The 23375-nt window shown below is 50.5% G+C and overlaps 11 protein-coding genes across 11 annotated transcripts; 4 read left to right on the top strand and 7 right to left on the bottom strand.

Annotated features, from left to right (window-relative positions):
- Window positions 1-565: 565 nt before the first annotated feature.
- ACHE_40132S (uncharacterized protein) lies at window positions 566-1574 on the bottom strand (the record flags this gene model as incomplete). The annotated part of the gene is made up of 2 exons (XM_043278295.1): window positions 566-925; window positions 1233-1574. The coding sequence occupies 2 exons, from the start codon at window positions 1572-1574 to the stop codon at window positions 566-568; spliced, it is 702 nt and encodes a 233-aa protein (XP_043136089.1).
- Window positions 1575-1779: 205 nt separating this feature from the next.
- On the top strand, window positions 1780-3342 carry bna5-1 (kynureninase; the record flags this gene model as incomplete). The annotated part of the gene is made up of 4 exons (XM_043278294.1): window positions 1780-1924; window positions 1972-2312; window positions 2366-2846; window positions 2897-3342. The coding sequence occupies 4 exons, from the start codon at window positions 1780-1782 to the stop codon at window positions 3340-3342; spliced, it is 1413 nt and encodes a 470-aa protein (XP_043136088.1).
- Window positions 3343-4662: 1320 nt separating this feature from the next.
- ACHE_40129S (uncharacterized protein) lies at window positions 4663-4965 on the bottom strand (the record flags this gene model as incomplete). The annotated part of the gene is made up of 1 exon (XM_043278293.1): window positions 4663-4965. One exon carries the CDS (start codon window positions 4963-4965, stop codon window positions 4663-4665), a length of 303 nt encoding a protein of 100 aa, XP_043136087.1.
- A 214-nt stretch (window positions 4966-5179) lies between these two features.
- Window positions 5180-5864, bottom strand: ACHE_40128S (ER membrane protein complex subunit 4; the record flags this gene model as incomplete). The annotated part of the gene is made up of 3 exons (XM_043278292.1): window positions 5180-5255; window positions 5306-5664; window positions 5724-5864. The coding sequence occupies 3 exons, from the start codon at window positions 5862-5864 to the stop codon at window positions 5180-5182; spliced, it is 576 nt and encodes a 191-aa protein (XP_043136086.1).
- A 529-nt stretch (window positions 5865-6393) lies between these two features.
- On the top strand, window positions 6394-9062 carry ACHE_40127A (putative AP-2 adaptor complex subunit beta; the record flags this gene model as incomplete). Its single annotated transcript, XM_043278291.1, has 4 exons — window positions 6394-6432; window positions 6768-6952; window positions 7000-7075; window positions 7122-9062. 4 exons carry the CDS (start codon window positions 6394-6396, stop codon window positions 9060-9062), a joined length of 2241 nt encoding a protein of 746 aa, XP_043136085.1.
- Window positions 9063-9539: 477 nt separating this feature from the next.
- ACHE_40126S (branched-chain amino acid aminotransferase, cytosolic) lies at window positions 9540-10841 on the bottom strand (the record flags this gene model as incomplete). The annotated part of the gene is made up of 3 exons (XM_043278290.1): window positions 9540-9716; window positions 9775-10358; window positions 10421-10841. 3 exons carry the CDS (start codon window positions 10839-10841, stop codon window positions 9540-9542), a joined length of 1182 nt encoding a protein of 393 aa, XP_043136084.1.
- A 712-nt stretch (window positions 10842-11553) lies between these two features.
- On the bottom strand, window positions 11554-12980 carry ACHE_40125S (cytochrome and DOMON domain-containing protein; the record flags this gene model as incomplete). Its single annotated transcript, XM_043278289.1, has 2 exons — window positions 11554-12893; window positions 12941-12980. 2 exons carry the CDS (start codon window positions 12978-12980, stop codon window positions 11554-11556), a joined length of 1380 nt encoding a protein of 459 aa, XP_043136083.1.
- An 810-nt stretch (window positions 12981-13790) lies between these two features.
- On the bottom strand, window positions 13791-14846 carry TYR1 (prephenate dehydrogenase (NADP(+)); the record flags this gene model as incomplete). The annotated part of the gene is made up of 3 exons (XM_043278288.1): window positions 13791-13937; window positions 13992-14123; window positions 14181-14846. 3 exons carry the CDS (start codon window positions 14844-14846, stop codon window positions 13791-13793), a joined length of 945 nt encoding a protein of 314 aa, XP_043136082.1.
- Window positions 14847-16040: 1194 nt separating this feature from the next.
- Window positions 16041-16604, top strand: RPS14 (40S ribosomal protein uS11; the record flags this gene model as incomplete). Its single annotated transcript, XM_043278287.1, has 3 exons — window positions 16041-16110; window positions 16169-16241; window positions 16292-16604. 3 exons carry the CDS (start codon window positions 16041-16043, stop codon window positions 16602-16604), a joined length of 456 nt encoding a protein of 151 aa, XP_043136081.1.
- Window positions 16605-17145: 541 nt separating this feature from the next.
- ACHE_40122A (AAR2 splicing factor family protein) lies at window positions 17146-18474 on the top strand (the record flags this gene model as incomplete). Its single annotated transcript, XM_043278285.1, has 1 exon — window positions 17146-18474. The coding sequence occupies one exon, from the start codon at window positions 17146-17148 to the stop codon at window positions 18472-18474; it is 1329 nt and encodes a 442-aa protein (XP_043136080.1).
- Window positions 18475-20309: 1835 nt separating this feature from the next.
- ACHE_40121S (uncharacterized protein) lies at window positions 20310-21623 on the bottom strand (the record flags this gene model as incomplete). Its single annotated transcript, XM_043278284.1, has 1 exon — window positions 20310-21623. One exon carries the CDS (start codon window positions 21621-21623, stop codon window positions 20310-20312), a length of 1314 nt encoding a protein of 437 aa, XP_043136079.1.
- Window positions 21624-23375: the final 1752 nt, after the last annotated feature.

Below are 23375 nucleotides of genomic sequence, written 5' to 3'. Positions count from 1 at the left end.
TAATTCTTCTTCTTTTGTTGGAAAAGTTTTTCGTTCACCGGAATCGGATGAGATATGCATAACGTTTCTTGCTTCATATGGGTATGGAGTTTCAAACAACCATGGGAGGATAAGGTGTGCTGGTGCGTCGTCCCGCATGAAGGCTCGACCGGAGTGATAGTGATGTTAGGATATACCAGGGGCGACACGGGAGAAGCAATGGGGAATGTCAGTGAGGAGTGCAGAAAAGAGATAAGAGTTGGGATTGATTTGATTGAATTTAATATGCTTTTTGACAATACTTTTTTTCTTTTTTTTTATGTGTTTGCATGATGTCCCATTTGTTTGTGAATCTCCTTTCTATCTTCTTTTCAATATATCGTTTTTCTTGTTACATAGCTTGAGCTTAGGGCTGGTGATCTGTCTAGACAGGCTAGAAAAGGAATACATGTTCAATACCCTGTCCATTATCTGTACATGATTGACCGTGAGGAGAATAGGGTATATACATTTTCTATCCTACACAACCTGTATAGATACAACTAGTAAATAATCACCAATAAACCACCACCAAGAAAACGCAGACCTAAACATTAACATCAAAACTCGTCCCACACCCACAGTTACTCGTCGCCCGCGGATTATCCACAATCTTAAACTGACTCCCAATCAACTCCGTCGTATAATCCACTGTACTCCCTGACAATAGCTCCAGCGACGGCCCATCCATAACAACCAACGCCTCGCCACTTTCAGGGCCAACGGAGGCCTCGGCTTCGAAAACAGTGTCTTCTTCGGCGTCGATCTTGGACGCCGCTTCGAGCGACATCATGTATTGGAAGCCGTGGCAGCCGCCGGAGGTTACGGTGATGCGGAGGTGGTGGTAGGGGTTTTCGGCTTTTGTGGTGGTGGGCGAGGTGGTTGGGTCTGTGATTTCGCGGAGGCGCTGTTTTGTTTTTGGTCACGTTAGCTTTGTTCTGGGATGGCTATAGAGGAATTAGAGTGGTGATTGTTTCTGGATGACGTGTGGCTTGGGATGGCTCGGCGGGAGGTTGTTTTCTTGCGTCCTGTGAGCGTAATCATGTGTGTATTGGATGGATTATACTGGACAGGGCATCCTTTTCTCTGCTCCCTGCCTGATATACCATACCACTTGCCACAGTTCATACACACCCGGCATAGCCATGCTCATCCATTCGCCGACATAGTATGTAGACCCAGGTTTCCCAGAAAGAAGGAAAAAAGCAGCTCACCTCGGCAGCCCTCTCCGAAATCCCAACCAACAATGGCTTCCCCTCCTCATCATTCCGCGCATTCTGCACAACCTTGGCGGACGGACGGACAGTCGATGATAAAAACGCGCGGTGCCGCAGCACACCTAAAGAAGAAAAATTCACTCTGCGAAGAGTATACTGGTTCGAGCGGGTCCTTGAGGCGGAAAACGAATTGGCATCGGGATTGTAAATCGACGAACTTCCGGAAATGGATGGTTTGGATAATGCGGAGAAGAACCGGGTGGTTGAGAATGGGCGCTGGCAGTGCGTTGTTGACTGTTGGAGGCGACGCGTAGCCGACGATAGCGCTAGACGGGACATATTCACGGCTTCCAGAATAATATGTTCTTGTAGGTGTACTGGTGTTGGTGAACGTCGCCGTGATTATATATCGGCGATTTGGATTTCCGTTAGTCAGAGGGTTCGGCATGACGTTATTGGTCGATCCGCCGCCGCATTTCCATAGAGGGGCAGCCTTATCGCTAGAACAGTGATTTGACGGGAATTTGGCAGGGAAAGCAGAGAAATGGCTACGCAAATACCCCAGAGCGGGGTTTATTCTCGGCAAGAGGCCGAGTCTCGCGATGCGCAGGATCCTCTGCGTTCGTTTCGTGAAGAGTTCATAATTCCGTCGCGGAAGGACCTTCAGCGGAGGACGCTGGCTGTTGAGGGTAGGCCAATTCACAGCCGATTCACTATATCGTGCTAACTCTAGCAGACCAAGACACCTCAGAACCATGCATCTACCTCTGCGGCAACTCGCTAGGCCTCCAACCCCGAAACACCCAAAAGTACATCGAATACTACCTACGAACATGGGCGACCAAAGGCGTGACCGGACACTTCACCCCCCACGATGACCAATTACTCCCTCCGTTTGTCGATGTCGATGAGGCTGGCTCGAAATTAATGGCGCCTGTTGTTGGTGCATTGCAGAGTGAGGTAGCTGTCATGGGGTCGTTGACGGCGAATATCCATGTGCTGCTGGGGAGCTTTTACCGGCCGACGGAGGAGAGGTTTAAGGTTATTATGGAAGGGAAGGCGTTTCCTAGTGATCATGTACGAGCCCTTGTGTCCGGGGTAGGGATGGATTACTAACGTGGACGAAGTAGTATGCCATCGAGTCTCAAATACAGCTTCACGGTTTCAATCCGGACGACGCAATGGTGTTGATCGAGCCCGAGGACCGCGAATTCCCGACTTTGAGCACGGAGCAGATTCTGCGGGTTATCGATGAGCACGCCTCGAGTACGGCGCTGCTCTTCCTTTCCGCGATTCAGTTCTACACCGGCCAATACTTCGAGATTGAAAAGATTACGGCCTATGCTCGTTCGAAAGGTATACTGGTTGGCTGGGACTGTGCCCATGCGGCTGGTAATGTTGACCTGCGGTTGCACGACTGGAATGTCGATTTTGCGGCGTGGTGCAACTACAAATATCTGAACAGTGGACCGGGAGGGATGGCTGCCATTTTCGTTCATGAGAAGCATGGACAGGTGAATGCGGACAAAGTTGGGACTGAGGAGGGTTTCCGGCCAAGGCTTGCTGGCTGGTGGGGTGATGATAAGGGTAGACGTTTTCTTATGGAGAATAGTATGCGTTCGCACTTTCCTCAATTGCTTGGAGATTCTAACACGTGTCAGAATTCGTGCCGCAACCAGGTGCAGCCGGATACCAGTTATCCAACCCATCTGTCCTCGACATGAATGCAGTTGTCGCATCCCTGGAACTATTCAACCGAACTACAATGGCCAATATCCGTGAAAGATCATTGGCACTGACCGGATACCTGGAACATCTCCTACTGACCTACCCCATCAACTCTCTCGCGGAGAGACCTTTTAGCATTATCACACCGTCGAATCCAGCAGAACGTGGCGCTCAGCTCAGTCTACGTCTGAAGCCAGGTCTTCTCGACAGTGTTTTGCAGTCGTTGGAGGAGCATGCCATCGTAGTTGATGAGAGGAAGCCTGATGTCATCCGTGTTGCGCCGGCTCCTCTGTACAATACGTATGTGGAGATTTGGGAGTTTTGCCAGGTTTTCTTGAATGCGTGTGTGAAGGCTGTTAGCCCTGTAAGTCTTCGTTGATCCGAATCGGTGTGATGTTCAGTGAATATCATCACGTGTCTCAGGGGGCCCATCATGTAGATATGGGCAATGGCCAGTCGAAGAACCATTTCTATATTAGTCAATTGAGGATTGTTTTGTTCGGCATCCGGGCTCCCCGTTTAATCAGCTATATAGTATCTAATATCGAGTAATCCGGGTCATGAGTGAGCAGGAATTTTCCGCAAGTTAGTATCCTTAATCAATGCGGCATCGCATCAGAACTAGTTGAAGTGGTTGCATTCTCCCGGATCCTACTGGCTTGACACACGGACTTTCCTTCATGACCGGTCGAGACAATCAATCAGTCATTTGACAACCAATTGAACCACCCATTCGATCAGCCATTCAACCATGCATTCAACCAACTGTTCAATCAGCCGGTTCAATCACCCATTCAACCATGTATTTGATCCGGCATTTGACCGGTTCAAGCATGCATTCAAGCATGCATTTGATCAGCCGTTTGGCCCGTTCAATGACCCGTTTCAATGACCCATTCAACCATGGATTCAACCAACGATAATCACCCATTTGACCAGGTATTCAACTGCACATTTTCATCAGCGATTTGACAAGCCGTTCGACCACCCATTCGAGAGCCCGTTTGATTACCCATTTCACCATGTATTCGATCAGCCATTTCAATCAGCGATTTCAATCAGCCATTTCGATCAGCCATTCAATCACCCATTTGACCGGTTCAAACCACATGTTTGGCCATGCATTCAACCAGACATTCGACCAGACATTTCATCATGCATTTGGTCACCCATTCGATCAGCGATTTGACCCATTCAACGATGCATTTGATTACCCATTCAATGATGCATTTGATCATGCATTTGATTATGCATTTGATCATGCATTCGACCAACTGTTCAATCACCCATTTGACCATGTATTCAAGCACACATTTTCATCAGCCATTTGACCACCCATTTGAGAGCCCATTTGACCGGCCGTTTGAGATCCATTTGAGAGTCCATTTGAGAGTCCATTTGAGAGCCCATTCAAACCGCCATTTGACCAGCGGTTGCTTCGAAGACCTCGTCCCTGGGCTCTGCAACCCCGGTAAGACTGGCGATCCGATTCAGGGCCTATTGCATGCCCATAATCTTCTCGCTTGGAACTGGATTGGTCATTGAGTCGTCCGTTATGATGATGATTTAGTCTTCCGATTCAATCTTCTCCGCCGAAGTTCTGTACAGTTTGCTGCCGAGGGAGGCTGAAATGAGTCCATCCGGCATATCCGGCCGCGTCAAATTGGGCACGCGGGTTTTTGCCGCGTGCGGGAGACAATCAATGAAATTGTACGATCAGGGAACTACCGTCCTCGGCTGTCTCAATAGGTTTGAGGGAAAATCGAGCCCACCCCAACACACATGCGCGCTCTTGGAGAGGCACATGATTCTCGCAGATCTCGGTCCCCCGGTCTCCCGTCAGTTTACGCTGCCAGTCATTGGCCTTCGCCTTGTCCCAAAACATTCGGAGACGTTCCCACATGATGCTCTCGAGCTTGTTGCTGGGCCACTGGTTCAAGCAGAAGGGGAAGACGTGGGCCACCTCCACAAAATCCCCCTCCCCTGTGATGATACTTTCCATGGTCTCCGTCTAACGCACAATCTCGAGCAGGCTGTAGCCGGCATATGAGGCGGTGAAGTACTGCAGGCAGTACTCATACAACAGAAGGTCACAAGGTCACATAAAGATCAATTTTGACATCGGAATAAGAAAGTAAGGGAGTGTTATATATGGTGCATTGCATAGGCAGCGAGAGATTTGCATTTTCCCCTAAATCAAAAGAACATAATATGGATCAGCTAAACGCAAAATAAGCCCGTTCCAGCGGTTGCCGTTCTGACTCCCAAGCCAACCAATCTGACCTCGTAGTCCTGTCCATCTATTAGCCACATTCTTGAAAAGAGTAAAAAAGAGTACGTACGGCAAAAGCCCCATAGCATTGACCTTCCACACGCCCAACGCCAACAACCCAAACTGCATCAACACATAAACCGCCTTCACACCCAGCAACTTCTTATGCGTTCCCTCCGTGTCGAACTTGGCAAACACCGTATTCGTATTAATCAACCCCTGGATAGGACCCTTGAACAACATAAATACCATCATGATACTAAAGATCTGTAGACTGTTTCCGGACATGTACATCATGATCGCGTTCATGGGGAGTTGCTTAGAGGGAGCGAGGGCGATTTCCCAGGCCTTTTTGACCTTGAGGGCGTCGGTTTCGATGGGTTTGGAGGGGGTGGGTTGCTGCTGTTGCTGTTGCTGCTTTTGGGTTTGCTGGAGGTAATCACCAATTAGTTATTCTGCTTGTTACAGTTTGCCTCGGCAAGACGTACTGGCTTAGCTCTGGAAAACCCAGGTGGATCGGGGATGTTGGCCGCCGCCTTGGACGGACGAGGCAAAGGGGTGTTGAGCGAGACCACCCATCGCGGTGGAGGAGGAGGATCAAAACCAGGCTGCGAAGTTTTGTCCGCCATTGCGGTCTCTGTTATAACAGTGAGGTGGTAGAGATTGGTGGTGGCAGTGGTTGTAGTGGTGGTGCTAAGGTGGTGATCTGGAAGCGGTCCCGACCCAAGCGCGCGGAGTTGGCGGCAAGCCGATCCCATCCGCTCCTTTTTGGGATGCTCGACTAAGACAATCTCCATACTACGCTTCCAGATCTCTCCTTTCTCTAACGTCTTCCACGCGTGTGAACTACAGCTAATTGCTATATCACTCCTTCCTTGTTTCTTTATATTCACTCGCTACTTGCTATCCGGAGTGGCGCCGTGCTCCGTGAGACTCGACTGAAACCCCCGAACGGGAATGGACGATTCAGAACCGCAGCGCAACTGAAGGACAGATCGCCAAAGACCTCGATTCGCATTCATATATTCTCTCATTGGATTTGGCTGGACGTCCACACAGAGACATACATACGATCCGCGCTTGCGATTCGTATACGATTGAACCCCCGCCGCTTCGAAGTAACAGAAGAGCAACGATTTACTGTTTCGCAAAGTCACAATGAGTTCCAGTGGGGGAGATGCAAAGTTATTCGCCAGGGTATGTTGATATACTCCCCCTGTCAATTGTTGCATGGCTGCATTGGTCGTCCGTGGGGATTGGGGGATAAGGATTGGGGATTGATCTGGCGAAGGAGTGAATATGATGTCCAGATGGGCAGGCTTCATTCCTCTTTGTGAACCCGGCCGGTGACACGGTTGAGGTCTGCTGCCTTTTCTGTGATTATTATATTGCCTCAAGCAGCTGTGTGTCACTGGTCTTGATTCCGGACCAAGCAATCCCCTTTCCAAACCATACCTATGTTGGCCGGATTAGCACCCAGATTGGCACCTCTTACGAACAATAATGACTCACTACGTGTTGCTCTCTCACAGGGAAAAGTCGCAGAGCTGCGCCAGGAGCTCAGCAGCGGCGGCAAAAAGGACAAGAACCACTCCGCAAAAAAGATCGCCCTCAAGAAGATCGTGGCCAATATGACCATGAGCAATAACGATATGATCGCCTTGTTCCCGGATGTCATTGGGTGTATGAATCTGCCGAGCTTGGAGATCAAGAAGATGTATGCTTTGTGATGCGGTTTATTGGAGCAATTACTAATCTGTGCAGGTGCTTTTTGTTCTTGGTTAACTACTCGAGGATGAAGCCTGATGTGGCGATGAAGGCTTTGCCGATTCTGGTTGATGTACGTTGGCATCCTCCGCATGGAAGTGAAATGCTAATGGTTGCAGGACATGGAAGATTCTAACCCCCTGGTTCGCGCTCTGGCGCTGCGCACCATTTCCTATGTCCATGTCCGGGAGTTCGTCGAAGCGACTATTCAACCAGTCAAGCGCCTGATGAGCGATATGGACCCATACGTTCGCAAAACCGCCGCATTCTGTGTCGCCAAGCTTTATGAGCACGATAGGAAGATGGTGGAGAGCTCGGATTTGATTGATCGGTTGAATCGAATGCTCAAGGACGAGAACCCCACAGTTGTGTCTAGCGTTCTCGCCTCGCTGACAGATATCTGGGGGCGAAGTGAAACTATCTCCTTGACGATCGACTACACCAGTGCGTCCAAATTGGTGTCTATTCTTCCTGATTGTTCCGAATGGGGCCAGTCATACATCCTCGAAGCCCTCATGTCGTATGTTCCGCAAGATTCGGCTGAGGCACTCCTGCTCGCTGAACGGATTGCACCACGACTCTCCCACTCAAACTCCGCAGTGGTCCTCACTTCTATCCGTGTCATCCTGTACCTCATCAACTACATCGCAGACGAAAGACACGTTAACTCGCTGTGCAAGAAGCTGTCGCCGCCCCTGGTTACATTGCTTTCGAAGCCTCCAGAGGTCCAGTACTTGGCTCTTCGAAACGCTATCCTAATCCTGCAGAAGAGGCCCGAAGTCCTCCGGAACGATATCCGGGTCTTCTTCTGCAACTACAACGACCCAATCTACGTCAAAGTGACCAAGCTCGAATTGATCTTCATGTTGACCACCCAGGAGAATATTTCCGTGGTGCTGGCAGAGCTGCGAGAGTACGCAACTGAGATTGACGTGCATTTTGTACGAAAGGCCGTCCGGGCCATCGGGAAACTGGCCATCAAGATCGAGTCTGCGGCACGGGAATGTATCGACACACTGTTGGAGCTGGTCAACGCAAAGATCCCGTATATTGTGCAGGAAGCAACCGTGGTGATCCGCAACATTTTCCGCAAGTACCCCAACCAGTACGAGAACATCATTGGCAATGTTATCCAGAATATCGATGATTTGGACGAGCCTGAAGCAAAAGCGGCTATCATTTGGATCATTGGACAGTATGCGGATCGAATTGAGAATTCAGACGGACTTCTTCAAGACTACCTGGCAACGTTCCATGACGAAACGGTTGAGGTGCAATTAGCCCTACTCACCGCAACCGTCAAGTTCTTCATACAGCGCCCAACCAAAGGCCAAGAGCTCGTCCCTCAAATCCTGAAATGGTGCACAGAGGAAACCGACGACCCTGACCTCCGAGACCGAGGCTACATGTACTGGCGTTTGCTATCCACCGACCCAGCCGCAGCCCGGAACATCGTCATGGGCCAAAAACCACCCATCAGCGCCGAAAGCGAAAAACTCGACAACCGCACCCTCGAAGAACTTTGTCTCAACATCGGCACCCTCGCCACCGTCTACCTCAAACCCATCACGCAAGTTTTCCGCAACGCCCGCAGCCGCCGTCTCCAATACAGCCCCGCCTTGCAAAAACCCCGCGACCAAAACGGCAACAGCAACCCCATGCTGCAATTCAACCCAGCCCCCATCAACACAACCCCGCTCGCCTCCAACCCAACCGGCACCGCCAACATCACAACCACAACCGCCTCAACCCACCTAAACACCTTCTTCCCCAACCCCACCGATCCATCCGTCATCGCCCCCTCCCCAATCACCGGTCTCGGCCCCGACGCAGCAGACATGAACGCCGCCGTCAGTGCAGCAGATGTGTACTTCAACGGCGTTGGCAACCAACAAATGGCAGCCATGGATCTAGGCGGACGCAGCGGCGACGATGGCGACGGCGTCGCAGGTGGCGGCGGCGCAATGGGGACGCAGTATGTGGTGAATCAGAATCAGCAGTCTGTTTATCAGCCGCAGTTGGCGGGTGGTGCAGCGACGGGAGAGTTGTTGTTGCTGTAGCCTTCCCCCCCAGGCCTTGCATTTGCGTGGATTTGTTTCTTCGATTGATGCTGTTGACAAGTATGTGTGTTTTGTAATTTCGTCGTTGGATTGGTGCAATTTGTTTTGTTGTTTGTTTGTTGTGATACCTCGACGTACTAGTATACTACCTATGTATGTATAAATAATACAATTTATTGAGCAGTGACATGATGCTGTTGCACTATGAGTGTTTAATGAGTTATCGTTGCGTGTCGTGAGAACTTTGCTTGCGATATATATTCTGAGCACAACACATCCCCCGCATCACTTTTTAGCATGCATTGTGAATGATACCTTTAAAGAAGTAATCCGACAGTCTTCGACATAGTGCTTAGCAACCGTATCTATATACCCCAAAATCTTTTACCAAAGACCATCGCATTCGATATTTACAGTTTTCCAGCCATAAACCCTTCCTTGCCATCCGTCTACTATGAACATGACATGATATGTGCACTAACGTCCGTCCTCATTCTCAATAACATATCCCCACTCATGCTCCTCCTTACCATACATAATAGCCCCCAACCACGCCTTGATCTGCGTGGCGTACCCAGCGCGCTCAACACCAGCCTCGAGCATGTTCATGTCGACGTCCCCATTGCGGATGATTTGCACGGGGGCGATGAAGTACTGTTCTGTCAGCATCCTTCAAATAAATGGGATAGATAGTAAAGGGGGTCAGGCTTACAGCAGTCCCAGACACAAACGCCTCAACGATCCTGCCCTCCTTCCACGCCTCCTCGACCTCGGCAATAGTAAGCGGCCTCTCGACAACATCCACAGGAGCCAGCCCCGTCGCCGAAGCCGAGGCCAGTCTTTCCCGCGCAAGCTCCAACACACTCCGCCTCGTAACACCAGGTAGAATCAACTGATTCTCCAACGACGCCGTCACCAACTCCCTCTTCCCCTGCTTATTCTCCCACACAATAAAGAAATTACTAGCCCCCGCCTCGGTAACCTGCCTCTCCTCCCCAAATAACCAAAGCACCTGGTCGAACCCCTGCCCCGTGGCGACGCCGTGCGCCGCAAGACTCGGCCCGTAGTTCGCGCCTAGCTTCGCGTACCCGAAACCACCGGGCCAGGCGCGGATGGTGTCCGGCGAGGAGGCGAGGAGTTTCAGGCCGGACGGATTGGACGACATGTCGGGCCAAGGGACGGCGATGATGAAGAGGAGGGCTTCTTTGGGGGCTTGCACGCCGAGTTGTGTGCCGTTGCCGATGACCGTGGGGCGAATGTAGAGGAAGCGGCCGGGTTGGTCCTTGGGCAGCCAGCCTGCGCTCTTGTCAATCAAACTGTACTCACTTAACCTGGTAAGAGAAACGGGGGGAACTAACGCGGCCCATCAATCTGCAACAACCTCCCCACGAGCTTCTTCACCTCGCCTGCGCCAAACCCCGGCAGCGACGTCCTCACCGCACTATTCGCAAGTCTCTCCCCGTTACAATCGGGCCTGAAAAGGCGCAACTTCCCGTCATACCCGCGATACGCCTTCATGCCCTCGAAGCACTCGGTAGCATAGTGCAGACAGGACGCCGTGGGCGGGATGCTAAGGTTCTCGAAGGGGCGGATTTCGGGTGTTTGCCAGCCGGTTTCGACCGTCCAGCGGACGGTGAGCATGTGGTCGGTGCAGTAGGAGTGGGATTTCTCCTCTGGGGAGCCGATTTCTGGGACGGGGCGGAGGGTTGTGCTGCGGGTGAAGTTGATGGTGGAGGCATCTAGGGCGGCGGGTGTGGATGTGGGTGCGAGAGAGCCCATGGTTGCGGTTGTGCGATGTTCAATTGACTGGCAATTGAGTGTAAAGGAAAGAAGAGAAGAAAGAAGAGAAGAAAGAAACGAAGAAAGAAAAGAGAGGGATACAAGTGACTCAAGTATTTATGGTTCGGGGTTTTCGGGAAATCGCCGGATATCTTATCGATAACAGAATTTTCTCCATCCATACTTCACTTTGCTGTATTTCTCTACCTATTTACTACTGTATGCTCTCTTATTTCGATCAAATTACAATATTCCATACATCTGTTAACCCAATTGCTGCTGTAGTACTGTACTGTGTGGTTTTCTCTTTCCCTTCCCGCGTCTTCTCCGATGCTAACCGCAGTGGATATCACGCCCTACATTACCCCACGCCCTGCGCCTTGACTGGGATCGGCTATACTGTCAGATATAGGGTTACATTGCTAACGGTTATCATACCCTATCTAGACAGGCATGCTTGCTGAGCAGTAGAGATATCTACCAGGCAAATGATTCGAATCAATACATCCTTTCTCACATGTAGAAATAGTATTCCCGACCAGTCGGGCATACCAGCCAAACCCGAAATTTAAATACAATGGGATATGAATATATGAACAGAATAAAGAAATGCCAACCAATCCATCAACCAAGACCAAGACTCCGGAGATGCAATCACATTGAATCATGACAAACAAATGAACAGAAGACGAAAACGAGAGCCGTGAAAGGATCAAGGATCCAATGGTTTCTCCCTGGTGCCGCTGACACCAGTGGCACTCGGGTTATTCAACGTCGACGTCGAAACAGACCCCGATCCAGACGCCGATACCGCCGTCGACACAGACGTCGCCTCGACGGCGCGCTCTTGCACGGGCGTGGTCTTGTTCTCGGCCAGCGTATCCTCAGACCCATTCTGCGCCTGTGCCTGCTCCTTCGCCTGCACTGCGGCGTTCTTGGCCTTTGTCTTTGACCGTCGCCAGTAGATCACAGATACATAGATCATCCCCACAGACGCGCAGATGATGCCGTATGCAATCGGCGACGCAGGGGGGATGTTCGGGTTCTTCCCGATGGCGTAGTGGAATCCCACGCCGCCGTTGATAATGCCGAGAGCTGTGAGGAAGCGTCCGAGATAGCGATGCATGACGCCCCAGATCGTTTTGAGTCCGTATTTGCGGAAGCGCAGATGCTGGACTATACCCAGGACGGGCATGAGGACTGCAACGCCCAGGACAGCGATGTGGCCAAGGAGCGGGTGGTAGTCGTTGCCCTCTTGCAGATCGTGCGCGACGGAGAACCCAATGGCGTACCCGGCTAGCGCTAGAGCAACGGCGAAGATCTGCAGCGGGGCGTGGATGGCGGGGACTGTCCAGCGTGAGGGGAGGATGTAGAGTGTTAGCGCGAAGTTGGGGAAGAGGAGGACGAAGGCGACGGAGGTGATGACGCCGTGGGCGATGCGTTTCTTGTGGAGTCTTGCGTCGCTAATTTGCTGTTGTGGGGATTTGAAGGTGTGGTCAATGACTGTGTGCGAGGAGATGAGGAAGGGGTTTTCTGTTTCTCCCCCGACGCCTTCGGTGAGGTTTAATGTGAAGATGCCGTGCCAGTCGTGTTGGGGGATGGGGTGGGTGACGTTGGACGACAGGATGGGTTCGCCGTGCGCCATGGCCCAGATCCAGTCACTATGGGGACCGAGGATAGACCGTCCGTCGAACAAGCGCATGCAGTTATTGCATTGGATGTTGGCGGTCATATTCCCATGATGAAACCCCGAGCCGTCGAGCAGAAATGCATCGACGCTGGAGTTGTACTTTGGCTCGACGTGATCATTGGCCCGTCGGGTTGAGAGAGTGATATTCCCGCCTAAACCGGCGTACACGATGAATAAATTGCCATCGGTCATGCGGGCGCCTTGTCCCAGGGCTATCCATTGGATAGGAGGGGGCGCTGTTAGTTGGAAGAAGATGGGACCGGAACCATTGACGGCAGTGCGTTGGGGGATGTTGACGGAGTATGAGATGCCACTGCCTTCGGAGGGAGTGTAGGAGATGATTTGCCCGAGGACGGGGGTTACTGAAGTGGTTAGCATGGGTTTCGGCGTGAAGGTAAAGGGGACATACCATAAGCCAATGCCGTGGCCAAAAAGGAGGGTATTTTCATGATGCAATTACAAAGGAGTGATGCAGTAGTATGTAAAATGATATGCGTCAATAACAATAATGCATAGGACAGCCTATACAGTGGCAAACGTCAATGCCCTACGCCAGAGCACGGCAGCGAGGGCGATCTGCATGACAATTAAGATAAACAGCGCGATAAGAGACAATCTAGAAGACTCAAAAGAAAGACATGGGATCAGCAGCAGCAGCAGCAGCAGCGGCAGCACAGCAGCGGTGATGGTGACGGTGGGCGTAATAAATGCAGTGGCAGCCCATAAAAGGAGCTGGTCAGTGCAATCCCCAAACAGCAATGGGCCCGAATCCGCAAACTTTTTTTCTTTGGTGAATCCCTCGTCCTGGCTTGGCCGGAGCTGTTGCCACTTTAGTCTTATGTACAGTTATTGTATGCTACAATAACTGTACATAACTGCTATATTTGCTGTATATTCCTTTGTACTCTTTAAGCACTAGAAGGACTATTGTACTCTTCTATTGTATAAGAGTATCCCCTGATTTCGGAGCAGTGACCGGTGAGTCAGCGGAACTGAAAACTACTCCAGACACCGATGCAGTAGCGACCGTTGTGTTATGCCGGGAGGATACGCGATACGGAGCACGGAAAGCGGATATGAGACGAGGCTCTCGCTAAGGAACTTCTATAATTATGTTCTCTCTGGCTGTTATTCGTGTATGCAAATGTCCGACGCGTCACGGATGGAGTCGCCAAGGAATATCGAATTGCCGAGGCACGTGAGCTCCACTTGGCATTACATCTAGTCTGAGTACAACAAGAGCCCTCACATTAATACTACTACTTCGTCTTCTCCAATATCGTCTTCATCATCTCATTGCCCAGCCGAGACGCCTCGGGGAATCTTGGCGCAAAGTACGACTGGATCCGCTCGAACCGGTCTCGGTATGATTCGAAATCGCCAAATGAAACGCAGTCCGACCATGCCTGTCAATTCAATGTCAGTCTGCGTGGATACACCAATTTAGTCAAGGGACGCACCCGCGCAGCAAACGTGAATTCCAGATCATCCGACCGGAACGTGCTATCATCGCAAGCCGTGTCCAGCGCTTCATCAAGCAGTTCCGGATTGCGGAAGAGATACTCCGTCACGCCCAGCCAGAGACGGAATAACTGTAACACATCAGTAAGACACCCCATATACCCATATACCCAGAACAGAAAACGTACCGGCGTCGAACAAATCATATGATCATACGGCACAATCCCCAACTTCCACCAACAATCCACAATCGCGAGCAAACTCAGATGATTATTCGGCGGACTCTCCTCACGGTGTCGATTCGACAACGAAAACCGATCCAGCACCTCATCCTTCAACAACAAATCCTGCCCCTCCGTTCCAGCCCGGAACACATATTCCCCAGCCGCTTTCACCCGTCTCTTCAACTCGTCCCGCTGTCCCTCAATCATCAGCTTGTACAACTCCGTCACAGACTCGGCATACTGCCGGATTTGCGCTTTCGCAGCGGGATTGAGGATGGCGAGACCAGCGTAGACGTGCCATTTGTTCGAGTAGATGCGCAACGTGATGTTGATCTTGACGTTCTCGATTCCGCCGACCCACCGCGACATCTCCCAGGGGAACTGGTTGTTGGCTTGCCAGGCTGTGCCCATGCTTAGGAAGGCGGCGTGGGTGACGGCTTGGGTGTCGGCGGTGATGCGGTCGTGCATTTCGCCCGAGAGGTAGACGTATTTCGAGCCGAAGCAAGAGAGGGCGTTTTCGACGAAGTGCAGGCTTTCGTCGGAGGCGCGGTGTTGGATGAGGACCTGTTGTTGCATTAATCGTAGACCGACATCAGCATCTCCTGGGAAAACGTACCAATGGCTGGCCATTGGGGTTCACTTTTGGCCCATGCAGCGAATGGCACGACACAATCTCTACATCCGGGGGCAGGTGTTTGTCAAACGCGGCCAGCTCCGGGGCCTTGCACGACGTCTGTCCTCCAACGATGGCACCGACCTTGGTGGCTTTTCAGATGTTAGCCCCAAGACCAAGACAAGACCGATACAAAAGCGACATACACGGTCCATACTGGGCGACTACCCGGTCGATCACGCCCGCCTCTACACTGTATAGAATGAAATCGCTAACTCTTGAAACCAAGTGTCCATTCGGTAATACTTTGACACCAGTCTATATACATACAATGAGCCTATGGACGGCGTAGCCCGGAGCACGAGCACGAGCACAGGACATACTTGACTGTCAAATTCTTGTTTCAATTCTTCATATTTTTCTGGTACATCGCATGCGTTAATCCTTTTACTGTTAGTATCTGAACTATCTCAAGCATTATCATCAAGGCGTAATCTGCATAATCTGAACCAGACAGTTAGCATCGGTTCGACAAATATGTCCAGTAACATAGCAGAAATAGAAACAGATATCAGACAAAGAAAAAGTAAGGTAGCTGAGAGTTTACATCATCGACGACCTGGCAAACCGTCATACCAGAAAGGCGGACAAGCCCACCAGGCCATGCTCGAGCCAAATGCACTCAAGTCATCTTCTAACAGCGCGAAACAGAGAAAACGAAGAGGGAGAGGAGCTCTTACCTAAAAGCAAAGGAAGTCGAGCGAAAACAAGAGGGCATTACCTCCATCCCGCTGCACTGAGTCGTTGGGCATACAGCTTGCCCATGTCTCCCATTCCGATGATGCCAATGCTGGCATTTTCCTTAGTGAGAACCATGCTGACTGCAGACCGGCTGCTAAAATGCAATCAAAATACGTTGCTTCAGCTCATCAGAGTCTTAAAAGTCGAGAGGGCACGAAGAGAAAGAAGTCACGGGAAGAATTTTCTTAAATAAACGTTGACCGTAATCGCTCACCGCCCCGGCCCAACTTCAGCTTCCGTTCTGCCGGAGAAATTCCCTCGCTTGAGAATCCTGCCGCCTTTTTCCAGCCAACCAGAAGCTGTACACCCTGTCTAGGGCACACACCCACTTTTCTATCCAACTTTGAAGTCCCGATCTCTTTTGCTCTTCTTCTCCTCTTCCATATTCCATCCCACAACCAGCAATCGCAATGCCTCCCAAGAAGACCCCCGGCGCTGCCGCCAAGGAGAATGTCACTCTCGGTCCTTTGGCCGGTGATGGTGCGTTATTACGTTTCTTGAAATTGGAAGTGTGAGACGGTAGGCTAACGTGACCCAGGCAAGCTCGTTTTCGGTGTTGCCCGTATCTTTGCCTCTTTCAACGACACCTTCGTCCACGTCACCGATCTGAGGTTCGCGCTATAATGGATATGGATACGAAATGATATGCTAACAAAAACAGTGGTCGCGAAACCATCTCCCGTGTCACCGGTGGTATGAAGGTCAAGGCTGACCGTGACGAGTCCTCCCCCTACGCCGCCATGTTGGCCGCCCAGGACGTTGCTGCCCGCTGCAAGGAGCTCGGTATCAACGCCCTGCACGTCAAGATCCGTGCCACCGGTGGTACCGGCACCAAGACCCCCGGTCCCGGTGCCCAGTCCGCTCTCCGTGCCCTCGCCCGCTCCGGCATGAGAATCGGCCGTATCGAGGACGTCACCCCCATTCCTTCCGACTCTACTCGTCGCAAGGGTGGTCGCCGTGGTCGCCGTCTGTAAGCATGTGCGGGGCTGTCTTCCAATTTGGCCAGGAGGGGGAGCTTCTTTCCTCTCTTGTTCGGTTGGTTATCCCAGCGGGCACGTGCCTTTTGCGGATGTGGATGGAATAAACGCGAAGAACGGCTTTTTCGCCTGGTCTTCAATTCCTTGTCCGAAAATAAAATCTTCAGTTAGCGTATCTATGAATGTCATGACTGGGGAATTAATGCTGTGTTCCGTAGATTTGTTTGTGTAGGGTCCCGTAGCATTGAGTTTTACAAATGCCTCAGGCAGTTACCGATAAGATGCTTATCGTGATGATCTGCCGTCGCCCAACTTCCTGTTCGTCACTATCCCACCATTTTCGATCTTTAGTACCAGTCGAGTCGCGAATCTCACATGGCTGCTTGGATTTGAAATCCTAATGCGACTGACTTCGACTCACACCGATTGACGTCAAGTGGACCTCCAGATTCTTACGCGCGCCCCAGCTTCACGACTTTCGGTTCTATAACACCCAACTCTCCCTCTAACTCTCTTTAATACGACCAAAAACGACAAAATGACCTCCATCCACCCAACCCCCACAATCCTAATCCCACACCTTCCCCCCAAAACCTTCGTCGGCATCGACCTCGTCACCTTCACCTCCACCGCGAACTTCCACGGCATCCGCGACCTCCCACCGGGCTGGCATTTCTTGTACTCGGGTACGACAGAGACACTATCGCTGCGGAGCGGGGGGTGGTTCTACGTCCACGACGATGAAGATAGCGGGGCAGTTGCGACGACGGGGAGAACGCCGGAGATATTTATCTGGAAATGGGACGCGGAAACAGAGACGCTCGTTCCGCTGAAGGGGGATAGCGATGCGGAACGGCAAGAGGCGCTGCGGTTTAAGGCGAATTTGGGGATGGTCTGGCAGGCGGGGAAGCTTTTTCGGTATCGGAGTCGGGTGACTGCGCAGGGTGTGCCGAAGAATCAGGTGGTGGACGAGGAGGACGAGGAGATTGAGGAGGAAGGTAGACGGGATTGGACTGGTTTGACGGATAGGTTGTCGGTGGATGTTTTTTCGAGGATTGTGGGGGATCCGGAGGTCGATGCTGATGGAAGGCCGAGGTGGATGGTTACGTCTGCGAGTACGGCGAAGAGGGATACGGATGATATCCCGGGGTTGGCAAGTGCTGAGCCGGATGGGCTGGGTGTTGATGGGAGGGGGAGGCAGGAGGTTGAATTCTCATTTCTCCCAATTGAGCTGAGGAAGACGTGGAGAGAGGGCGCGGTTGGTCGCGAACGAACAGAAGCAGCGCAAGACAGATCCTGGGCGCTGGGCGATTTGATCAAACAATACACCCCCACCGATTCCACAGATGACAGCGAAGGCGAGAGCCAAATCCTCGGCGAACTACAATTCACCTTCCTCATGGCCCTAACACTCCTCAACTTCTCCTGCCTGCAACAATGGAAACGCCTCCTCGAACTAATTCTAACCTGCCGCACCGCCATCGCAGAACGAGAACCGTTCATGTGCGACGTCCTCCGCCTCTTACTGCTCCAACTCCAACGCTGCGACGATCTAGAAGGTGGGTTTTTTGCCATCGACGCAGACGAAGGCGGCGAGTATCTGCGTAAATGGTTAGTGAGATTTGTCAGGTCTTTCGAAGAAGTTACTCTCATTGGCGCGGGTTCTATCGTCAAGGGTGAATTGGATAAGTTGCAGGCTTGGGTGAGGAGTGAATATGAATGGGATTTACACCCAGAGGGCGTTCTGAGACGGGGGATGCTGCAGCTGGAGGATGGGGAAGAGGTGGAGATGGAGATGGCTGATGATGAGGATGAGGAGACGGGGGAGTATGCGCCTACAGTTGTGGAGTTGGGGGGTGGTTTCTAGCCTACGCCTGGCTTTTTATATTCTGCTATATCTCATGATCTAGAGCAAGAGAATCATTTCCTCAATACCGAAACAGTAGAAAGTCTATACAAGGCAGTCTGTCGCAACACTATACACATGGCTAATTTTACCCTATGTAGACCATGGCTATGCAAATGATTCGTAGACTCTTGCTCATATCACTTTCAGAGTAAGAGTAAGAGTAAGAGTAAGAGTAAGAGTAAGAGTAACAATTACAGTCTAATCAACATATCCCTATAGCCCAGCAGCCAGCCTCCAGTACTATGAGCTCCTTGCATCTCGTAATGAGTGAAAATGTGATGAAAGCGAAAAGTATGGGTGTTTTAGATAGATTTCAGGTGACGCGCTTCTGAGGCAGCAATGCAAACATATTATCATGTCATTTCTACCATCTACTCTCTCGTGGCCACAATCACCATCACTGCAAAATTTCGTCTCCAACCCCTGAATTCAACGACCCAATCCGGCTCGAGCTAATAATCGAAGTCTAACAACACCTGTACAGCCAAGAGGTAAACGCTGCTGCATGGCTATTCTTCGCTTCGTGGACCTGGACAATCTGCGTTCATCAAATGAAAAGTTTGAAAAACGTGAATGTCCTTGTATCATATGGAGGTCGTCCTTTCTATTGGATGATAATGCCCTGAATGAACTGGTGAGAGCTTGTGAGTGTCCTGACACGTCGGAACGAGTGAAATGTTGCTAGTAGTCTAGGGATGGGTCTTGCAATGGCGGATTATAAGCGGACGATAGATGAGGCTGAAAGGCATGGATCGGGGGTTTCTCATGCTAGCAGTGAGATGATGGAGGCAAAGTCCAACCAGACTTATAAGCACGATCAGGCGGGGCGATGGGTGCGTTAAATTCAGATATCATCATTCCGGACTGCATTCAGACGTTGCTAACAATGGCACGCCGTTCATAGGGAGCGAAATACCTGCCCCGTCACCAAGGAAGGCGATCTACTACGTCCCTTCCATATCTGTCCCTTAACAAGGCAGAGACGGAGTCTCTCCATCTAACACGGATGGAGGATGGTTTCATCTCGAGTTTTTATGGCCGGATGAGCAGGTCGCTGCTTGGGAGCGAGCTCTGAAAGGAGCAAATACAGCTGACTCTGACACTGACACTGACACTAACAAGAGTGCTTGGCCTCATACTGGTAAGGGTCCTATTGAGACGCAGCATCTCGTTTCCATGAGCACTCAAGCATACGGATACTGGAAAGATACTCGCTTTTCCCTAAAGCCCATTTCCCGCTCTGAAGATGGGAAATCCTAACTGTGAAACTCTGGTAGATGGCCCCAGCCATAGAGTACGATTGTATGCCTGCTACTGATATACCCGAATTCTCTGCAAACCTCGACTCCGCGCCAGGAGGCGGGAAGCTTTTACAACACCGAGACAGAATTGAAAATTGTCTCGGGGAGGAGATACCTTTAACACGGATAATCCGGAGAAAGTGCCGCTGCCGTCGTGGGAGTTGTTTGAGATGCAGTGGTTTATGCATCACATTGCGGGAGGAGTGTCCGTATGAGATTGAAACACATGGAGAAAGTTTATCCGGTTCACTTGGCTTTATGATGCGTTGCTAGCTATGCTTATTGAAAACTGGCTTTACTGATACATGGCATGAACTTCCGCGCCATCGTAAGTATTCCCAGTATCATCATTATAACCCTATAGTAGCACAGCCGTTGCGACGAATATTCCTCGCAGATGACGGCATGTGCAGGGCTGCACTAGATCGCGGGTAGATTACTGTAAAGGACCATCTAATGCGTCATAACATATCTTAAGGGACAATATTCCGGCTAAAACACCTCAACATGTAACCTCCTTGCATCCTCCAGATCCTGCCTCATGCGCAATGATTCAAACCGTTTAAGCGCTACGTAACGGTGGACGATCTTGCTTTCCATAACCTCCTCCATCTCATCCGCCTCCGCCTCAAGGAAGCACAACGCATCCTCCAAACTGCTCGGCAGATACGCAGTAGAATTCGCTTTCACAGCATTCGAAGGTTCAGGAGTGCTAATATCCGGCCAAACCAGGGGTTCCTGGTTCTGTATTCCCGAGAGGCCAGCACCCAGGAAGGCGGCCAGCGTGAGATACATGTTAGTTGTTGCGTCGACACACCGAATATCCCAATGACCGGTATTGATTTTGCGGATAGGGGCTTCCCAGTTCTGTGAACCCCAGGCAACAATCTCGCTGTTGAGTTGCTCGTGTTTGTAGGGAAGGTCATATGGTAAACTGAATGCGCAGAGCGCTTGCAGGTGTTTGAGTATGCCGGCTAGGAAGAAGGATTCTGCTTGTGGTGGGGTGATAGAGATATGCGTGCGCTGGCTTGTTGCTTGTTGCCGAGCTGCTACTGGGTTGGGACACATGGTTGCTATGTACCCGTGTTTAGTGAAGACTCGCTTTATGCGGTCGTGGACCAGTATTAGTTCGTCGACAGCTTGTAGAGGTGGCTGGGGATGGAGGGAGATTTGGTACTGGCCGCCACGGCCTTTAGGTTGAAAACCCTCGATGTCGACACCAGCATGCTGTAGCTCACAAATACATTCCTCCACATGCATGAAGCATGGGTCTTGTCCCGCGATGGCGAGCCGTTCCGGATTAGTACTGTATGGGATAATCTCGTTTCCATCTAGCGAGACTTTCATAACCTCAAACTCAACCTCAAATCCCACAAGAAAGCTCAAACCATGGCCGTCCATAGCTTTATGCATTACCTTCGCCAGCGCCCGCCGTGGACACAGATCGAGCTGAGGGTCTAGGCTCGCGGGCCTTATTCGCACCACCTCACATATCACAGTAGCATATGGATCCTCCGAGATGATGCTCTGCGCACTGGTACGGGCGCTGTCCCAGTATGGAAAAAGGTAGTCCGCCCCCGTCGGGCTATGGTTGGGAATAAGCGTATTGTCGAGTATAGATTCGAATGTGGTGGGTGGAACTTCAATGGATTTCTTTTCCTTTGCTAGACGGAGGCAGTGGTGGATGGGGACTGTGCGGCTTCGTAGGATTCCGGAGTAGTCTTGCCATTGGAAGCGGATGAATCTTAGGGATGGGTTTTTCAGTTGGAGGGTTCTAATAGTTGTTTGGTCTTGGTTCAAGGGCATTGTTTGTCCAGAAAATACTGTAGAATGTATATTCGTATGAGGGAGCTTCATCTTGGATGCAACGAGCAGAAGGGTGAATGGATTATGTTAAACAATTTGAGGAGGAAATTATATATAAGTGTTTGTTGTATTTCCCCTCCCTTTCGAGAGGGTTCAATTTTCCCGTATGTAAGGGCTGCATGTTGTGTTCCGTATCTTGTCGACTGGAATGATTCTCTGCATGAAGACTCATTGGAATGACGTAGGAGAAAACAGCGTAATGAAAGCAGCCTGTAAAGTTCATAATTTTCTCTATCATGCCAGAATATCAACTTCCTTGTATAGCATGCCAATGAAAATCTTAAAGCCAAGTCGCGGATAAATTGTATGACCATATCTAGGACCTATCCGTCCCTTTCTTGATAGGTAACAGTTCTACGCAACAACAATCTTCTTCGCTTCCGAGTTATTCTCATTACTCACTTCGAAAATTCCGTCTTTTCACCTCTATTATGAGCAAATACTGCAAGCCGCTCGTTTGTCTTGACCGTGGTAGTAATAGGACCAAGTCCACTTGGAAGGAACGGCCATCTTTCCAACCTTTCAACTGCCAATACTTTCCATTGGGAATTGCCAAATGGATGGTGTTGTCGTTTCCGATGAAGACGACACGGAGCTAATGGTTCATATTAACCCGGGAGCCTTATGGAAAGAGAGCGATCACATACCCAGTCAGCCAGAATACCGAACCTTGGTAACTGCTGGCATTTTGTCATTGAGATAGGGTTATTCGTTGATACAAAGGTTGGATGAGATCATTTGGAGAATATAACCGCAGAGGATTACAGTTTTTATGGGCGCTAGAACGTACTGAGCTGTGTCTTCTCCTGTGCCCTTTGCTAACATGAACCAGATTGTTGTTTGGAAATGGCTGTCAGTTTTTTTTTTTTTTCTTTTCCTGTCTCTTCTTTCGTGAAGTTGAGAGTAGCCACAAAATATTCGAATCTCCGAACAACATAGAAACGTTGAGATATAGGGCAAAGAGCTTGACACGTCTACCATACCCCGTGATGGATCCGCCGTGAGATCGGGGTTATATCCGCTAAAAGTAATCTCGACTTTCTTTACCAATCTACAAAATCCTAATTTCGACACAGAGAAGTACAATGGCAATCGAACAGAGCAACGCAGAGGTGAGCAAAGGCGTAGAGAAATAGCGGAACTCGGAGCAGCTGTTGAGATTACATGCATGGCTTGGGATTATCTTGCATTAAATAAAGATGCCAAACGCAGAAGATATGCCGTGCACCTAGTGACAATTTAGCTAGCTTCATTTTGTTTACTTTGTGCAGAGAGATAAAGGGAATAGAATAAGAAGAGCGAAGGCTTACCGCCGGTGCAGAGGTGACGGGAAGAAGTAGGCCCTTTCCATCATCTTCAGCCATCTCTGCTTGTAACCAGTCATTCGTGTATCAGATGTCCTACAGAGAGTCAGGCGCCAGTCGCCCACGAAAGCGGAAACAGCTAAACAGCTTCCTGTAGAAATTTGACCATATCGGGCGAGTTTTTAAGAATCTTCATTGACACGAGGCGGCATGGGAACTCGATGACATCCAATACAGCCTGCGAGAAGTCGTCTGTCTGAATAAATCTCATTGCATCTAAGAATTGGATTACTGAGGCTGTTTCACCGAAGCGTTTCAGCTCCTATCATTGTTAGCAAAACGAGACATGGGTTGGGCGCGATCACCTATAGACGCTGCAGCCAGAATC

The sequence above is a fragment of the Aspergillus chevalieri genome, chromosome 4 (assembly GCF_016861735.1).
Source record: "Aspergillus chevalieri M1 DNA, chromosome 4, nearly complete sequence".
Classification (NCBI taxonomy): Eukaryota; Fungi; Ascomycota; class Eurotiomycetes; order Eurotiales; family Aspergillaceae; genus Aspergillus; species Aspergillus chevalieri.
The sequence above is the reverse complement of the archived record's forward strand: the minus strand, read 5'-3'. Positions and strand labels throughout refer to the sequence as shown.